Source organism: Sinohyriopsis cumingii, chromosome 6 (genome assembly GCF_028554795.1).
Source record: "Sinohyriopsis cumingii isolate HCF-2022 chromosome 6, ASM2855479v2, whole genome shotgun sequence".
Classification (NCBI taxonomy): domain Eukaryota; kingdom Metazoa; phylum Mollusca; class Bivalvia; order Unionida; family Unionidae; genus Sinohyriopsis; species Sinohyriopsis cumingii.
The window spans coordinates 124,257,861-124,264,451 of NC_142966.1; the positions used below are offsets into that span (position 1 = coordinate 124,257,861).

A 6,591-nucleotide genomic window follows, 5' to 3' on the forward strand; every position below is an offset into this window, starting at 1 on the left:
CCAAAAGACCTCTTATGATATCTAGTTGGTCCTAAATTAAAACTGTGCCACATGTCAGACATCCAGTATGGCTGCCAATTATAAAACATTTTGAAAATCTTGTTATTTATTCTCATGAATGGATTAGCACGTCTTCTGTTGGTGTCTATTTTGTCCTGAATGAAAATGGAACCAGTGTTTAGTCCAGTATGGCTATCAGTATAAAGTTTTCAGAACTTGATAATCCAGTTTGATATTGACATTCAGTGCTAACTGACAGATTGTAACATGTGTCCCCTACCATTTAAACACCCTATATGTAGCCCAATGACATGGGGACTTAATTAAATGGTTTGGATGTCTTGGTCACCTGTACATTTGAAATTTTCCACTTTCTGCCTTATAGAGATTCTGACATTTACCCCTGGACTACAGGCTGTTCAGGCGCTTCGAGTGGTGGAGTGGTCTAAAGTGCTCACTGTTATGGATCACTGCCATCTCACCTCTGTCTGCATGGGTTCGAGTCTTGGGCTTAGCCAGTGTGGGCATGCGAGAAAGCGTGCCAGTAGCCTCTTGGGGGTCAGTGGTTCTTTCCAGTTTTTTCCTGGGTTCTTCCTCCACTATATATACTGGCCACCTTGTATAGCCTGTCTTGTACTAAATTTAAAATGGCATTAAACCCTAAAATATCAACAACAACAACTGGCTCTTCAGCTTATATGGAACACATGTTATAGCATGTTATCTGATGTTACTTCTCTAGTATTGCAGATACACAGATGCTCCCAGGGCATGAAATTGTGTGATTTGCACAAAATGATTACAGATTCACTTGGAAAGTGGTGATGTACAAGAACTTCTGCAAATTAGTTTACTTTGTGCATTAAACAACTTTATTCAGCCATTAATCCGTAAAGCACTTGTTGCAACAAATGCCAAGCTGGTAGAGATACAACTGTAACGCTTGTCGTGATGTGTATTTTTTGTAACTGTTTATGGTTTCTTTGCTTCACATGAATGGTTGTTAAACTTAATTTGATTGGCACATGGGGCCTGGTAACAAGCATTCTGTCATAGTTTGAACCTTGAATCAAAAAATTTTCAAATGAGCATTTATAATACAGGCTATTTAGAATACCAAAATGGCTGATTTCCAACATGTTTCATCTTTAGATGACAATTTGTTTTGGCAAATACTGACAGATTGTAGTGATGATGGAAATTTACTTTTAAAGTCAGGAAGTATATTAGATTATTGGAACTGGAAGAGTGTTATTGGAGATGCTAGTGAGTGAATTTGAACCCGAAAATGGTTTTAAATACTAGTCTGATATGCAATGCTGGATGGACAAAAACCAATGGCATGATGGTCAACCTTCCTTACTGCTGTATTTCAAAATTTAAATGTAGAAAAGGCAGATAAACAAGCCAAATTAAAATACAAACAATTTAAAGGGAGAGTGCACATTTCATTCTTTTCTCATCAAAATTTAGCCTTTCGGGATCATATGTTACAAAACGTTTTAGCCCTAGCTTAAAGGTTACAATAAATCTAATAAATACGAATCTGAGAATGAAATTGAGTAAAACATATTTATTTGATTAAAATACCTCTGTTCAAACAAGTAGATTATGGCATTAATGGACTTAAATCAGCATTATGGAAATGTAATTCTGACATAACAGTCCCTGTCAGGAGAGTGCTAATTCAAGAAAGTTAAATTTTGCAAAGCTAATGTTTGCTGAAAAATCTTTTTGTGGAGCAGAAGAGGTGTCAGAAAGACAATACCTTTGTACTGTGGAAAATTGCACACAGCAACCATAAAGAACAGTTTTCAAACTTCTTCCAGCTGGCTAATCTAGCCATGTATATACATACAGCAGACTGTGAAAGTGGTTTCTCAGCACACAACAATAGACATACACAGAAAAGGAATAGGTTAAGTTGAGAAACAATTAAGAGAATATTGATTATAAAAACAAGAGGCAGCATCTTTAGAAATTTTGATTCCAATAGGGGTCTTACAGAGTAGAGCAGCAAGAAAGAGAGATGGATATTGAAGTGTTATGTAAATATTGAACTATGGCCACTTCCTCCTCCCCCTCATTTTTGTTCTACTCCCTTATTTTTATGACAAGGGGCAGAATCCTCCCTTATGAAAAAATCCTGTAAGCCATAGCACATAATATATTTAGATTACCTTTTCATTATTCCATACAACTTGCATAATAATTAATAATGTAACTTTGATTTTCTGAATTTTTACTTGTCTGTAACTTACCCCACTCATTGATAGTTACTTAAATTGATAGTTTGGAATGGTGTCCTAATGTTTCTGGAGAAGGACATTGTTTGTTCAGTCCATAGATTTGTGGAAACTCTGGAAGCTGTGGAAATTGTGGAAACTGGTACAACCTCAAAATGTAGTAACTTTACATTATTCTGAATACATTGTTTAAAAAAACTGCAGATAGGTCAGTATATAGATTTTAATGTTTTATATTTTTTATTGTTTTCAGGGTGCTGATCCAAATACTGCATTAGGGATGGATGTATTCCAAGCAGCTTTAAAAGATGGTGTAATTTTATGCGAGTAAGTGTTTTTGTGCTTTGCTATATTATTCTTCATTTTAACTGTGTCAAAAGTGAGGATAATTTTGTAACTTCGGTTTTTTGCTTCACATAATTTAGACTTTTGAATCAGAATCATTATTTGACATTTCTGTTTTTTTAAATATGAAAATACGTGTGTACTGTGATAATTTTGTTGTCAAAATATTTGAGCTATGTGAATATAATTTGCATTTATTGTTATATGTAATTACCTACCACAAGTTTTTGGTGGGGTCCCATTTGTCAGAGTTGGTGGTATTCTTTGGGTCCCACTTGATAGAGCTGGTGGGAGTCTTTGGGTCCCACTTGATAGAGCTTGTGAGAGTCTTTGGGTCCCACTTGATAGAGCTGGTGGGAGTCTTTGGGCCTCGCTTGTCAGAGTTGGTGGGAGTCTCATAGTAATGACACAACTGTTTATATAGTCATCAGTCAGTTTGTCCACTTGTTGATATGTTCACATTATTGTTTGTGCAACAAAACTTTGCCAGGATTTTGTTGAATTTCAACCAAACTTGATGTGGAACTTTACTCTGACAATGTCTAAAACTGGCAGTGTTCTCATTTATGCATGGGTAGAGTTTGTACCTCAATTTTTAATCTTGTCACTTATATTTCCTCAGTATAGCTTTATTATTAGGGATTATTTAAATGCAAGTCACAGCTGCTTATTGTCCAATACACCTGCTTCCTTTATACACAATAAATCATTGATTTGATTTCAACCATTTTTGCTGTGAAGCTTTATATTGATAACACCTTGAATGATTTTGATTGTTTGCATGATAAATCATCATTTGATGATTTATGGCCCTTGTCTGATGTACCATTTATGTTTCTGATGATTTATAGCCCTTGTTGTCTAATGAACCATTTATGTTGTTGATGATTTATGGCCCTTGTCTGATGTACCATTTATGTTTTTGATGATTTATAGCCCTTGTTGTCTAATGAACCATTTATGTTGTTGATGATTTAAGGCCCTTGTTGTCTGATAAACCATTTATGTTGTTGATGATTTATAGCCCTTGTTGTCTAATGAACCATTTATGTTGTTGATGATTTATAGCCCTTGTTGTCTGATAAACCATTTATGTTTCTGATGATTTATAGCCCTTCTTGTCTAATGAACCATTTATGTTGTTGGTGATTTAAGGCCCTTGTTGTCTGATAAACCATTTATGTTGTTGATGATTTATGGCCCATGTTGTCTGATCAACCGTTTATGTTGTTGATGATTTATGGCCCTTGTCTGAAAAACCATTTATGTTGTTGATGATTTATGGCCCTTGTTGTCTGAATAACCATTTGTGTTGTTGATGATTTATGGCCCTTGTCTGATGAACCAGCAGTAAAGAAAATAAATGATTCCAAAATAGCTTTCAACCAAATGGAGAATATTGCCAACTTTTTAAAGGCTGCGGAAGAAATATGGCTTGAAACAAATTGATCAGAACTTATTGTTATTGAAATTGGTAGCGGGTACAAACAAACAGGGAGGTAAAAGTAGTCAGACTATAGTCTGATGAACCATGCTTGTTTTTGATGTTGTTCAATGAACCATTTATTTTTGGTGTCTTGTTGTCTGGTGAACCCTTTATGTTTTCGACAATTTATGGCCCTTGTCTGATGAACAATTTGTTTTTGATGCCTTGTTGTCTGATGAGCCATTTATGTAAGTTCCTGTGCATGTAAAAATATTAAGTTTACATTTACACATCTAAGGCATATTAAAATTTCTGTTTTCAGGTTAATGAACACATTAAAGCCAGGAGCAGTAAAGAAAATAAATGATTCCAAAATAGCTTTCAAGCAAATGGAGAATATTGCCAACTTTTTAAAGGCTGCGGAAGAATATGGCTTGAAACAAATTGATCAATTCAGAACAGCTGATTTGTATGAAAAGCAGAATATGACTCAGGTGGTACAAACTATCCATGCCCTGGGAAGTGTCGTAAGTATTTTTCTATTTATAGAAGTTGCAATGTACGTACTTTCAGCTCATAAAATTAGTTGTTTAACTTGTCATCATTTTTACAAGCATTAACATTTATTGACAGAAACTGTATCAATGGATTCATCCCTTTTCTTACAGTAATTGTAAATAATAATATTTTAGTGTCATTAATTTGTGTGAACTAGACAAATTTAGGATATGACCAAAATAGTTTTGCAATTTGTTGATTGACATATAGATATTGTATTTATGCATTATTGATTAGTATTAATATATTTGCAAGGTTGGTGTCCTAAATTTGTGATTTATGCTTGCTTGTGATTTGTAGTGATGTGTTTCTTGCAGATATCTGATATCATGTTGATGCAGTGCCTGATATTGTGTTGATGCAATGCATGATATCATGTTGATGCAGTGCCAGATATCATGCTGATGCAATGCCTATTATCATGCTGGTGTAATGCCTGATATCATGCTGATGCAATGCCTGATATCATGCTGAAACAGTGCCTGATACCATGTTGATGCAGTGCCTGATATCATGCTGATGCAGTGACTGATATCATGTTGGTGCAATGTCTGATATGTTGATGCAGTGCCTGATATACTGATGTAGTGCCTGATATCATGTTAATGCAGTGCCTGATGTTGATGTAATGCCTGATATTGTGTTGTCATTGCAACTGATTTTCTTTACTTTGTAAAATTGACACTGAAAATTACAAAGATACAACAGAGTACAGCTGTGTTTGCATGTGGGTTGATTAGAGTACAGATGTGTTTGCATTTGGGTTGATTAGAGTACAGCTGTGTTTGCATGTGGGTTGATTAGAGTACAGCTGTGTTTGCATGTGGGTTGATTAAATGCATCAGAGTCGCAAAATTTACAGCAGATCTTACTGTTGCCTTGGCAACATTACAAACCTGCTCTTGTCCTACATAATTTATTCATTGTCAAGATCTGATCTCATCGTATATAATATGTAATTTATTCAGTGTCAGGATCTGATTTCATTATTGTATATAATACATAATTTATTCATTGTCAAGCTCTGATTTTGCTATTGTATATAATACATAATTTATTCATTGTCAAGATCTGATTTCATTATTGTATGTTGTACAAAAATATAATTTATTCAGTGTCAGGATCTGATATCATTGTATCTAGTACATAATTTATTCAGTGTCAAGATCTGATCATTATTATATGTAGTACATAATTTATTCAGTGTCAGGATCTGATCAGTATTGTGTGTAGTACATAATTTATTCACTGTCAAGATCTGATCAGTATTGTGTGTAGTACATAATTTATTCAGTGTCAGGATCTGATCATTATTGTATGTAGTACATAATTTATTCAGTGTCAGTATAGTCTTTATTAAGTCATTTATTTGGTGTCAAGATCTGATCTCAATATAGCATAGTAGTACATAATTTAGTATCAAGATCTGATCTTGTTATGGGATGTAGTAAATTATTTAATGATTCATTATAGTATTTAGTACATGATTTATTCTGTCTCCAGATCTGATCTCAACATAGTTTGTAGTACATCATTTATTCAGTGTCAAGATGCGGTCTCACATTAGTATGCTGTATATCATTTATTCATTGTCAAGATCTGATCTCATTGCAGTGTACAGTACATCATTTATTCTGTGTTCGGAGCAAGAATTTGCATGTCCAATCATGAACATAGATGGAGCAAAATATGGCACAGTGTTACCTTTATCTCTCTTTCCATTCCTTTCATCAAGTTTTGGGTCAGGGTCACTGTGGCAATACATTTTTGCTCCACAGCACATGAACTGTTTTGTGTTTTTCTTTTTTAAATAATTATATTGAAGTATCTCCAGGTTTTCATAACTGGATTGTCATCAGAATTTGTCTGGTCTTAGACATGCCATCAGACATTGCCAGCCTTAGACATGTCATCATACTTTGGCAGTCTTAGTCAGACTTGTGATCAGACTTTGTCTTGTTCAAACTTATCATCTGACTTTGCCTGTCTTGGTCAGACTTGTCATCAGACTGTCAG

The 6,591-nt window shown here is 34.5% G+C and overlaps 1 protein-coding gene across 3 annotated transcripts in view; it reads left to right on the forward strand.

Moving 5' to 3' along the window:
* Positions 1-6,591, forward strand: part of LOC149797881 (muscle-specific protein 20-like) — a 61,284-nt gene that overhangs the window by 40,197 nt on the left and 14,496 nt on the right. For all 3 annotated transcript variants that reach the window (XM_089962904.1, XM_089962905.1, XM_089962906.1), the window contains exons 4-5: positions 2,500-2,573; positions 4,340-4,544. In XM_089962904.1, the coding sequence (XP_089819030.1) occupies positions 2,500-2,573; positions 4,340-4,544 (279 nt within the window). The remainder of the gene's footprint in view (positions 1-2,499; positions 2,574-4,339; positions 4,545-6,591) is intronic.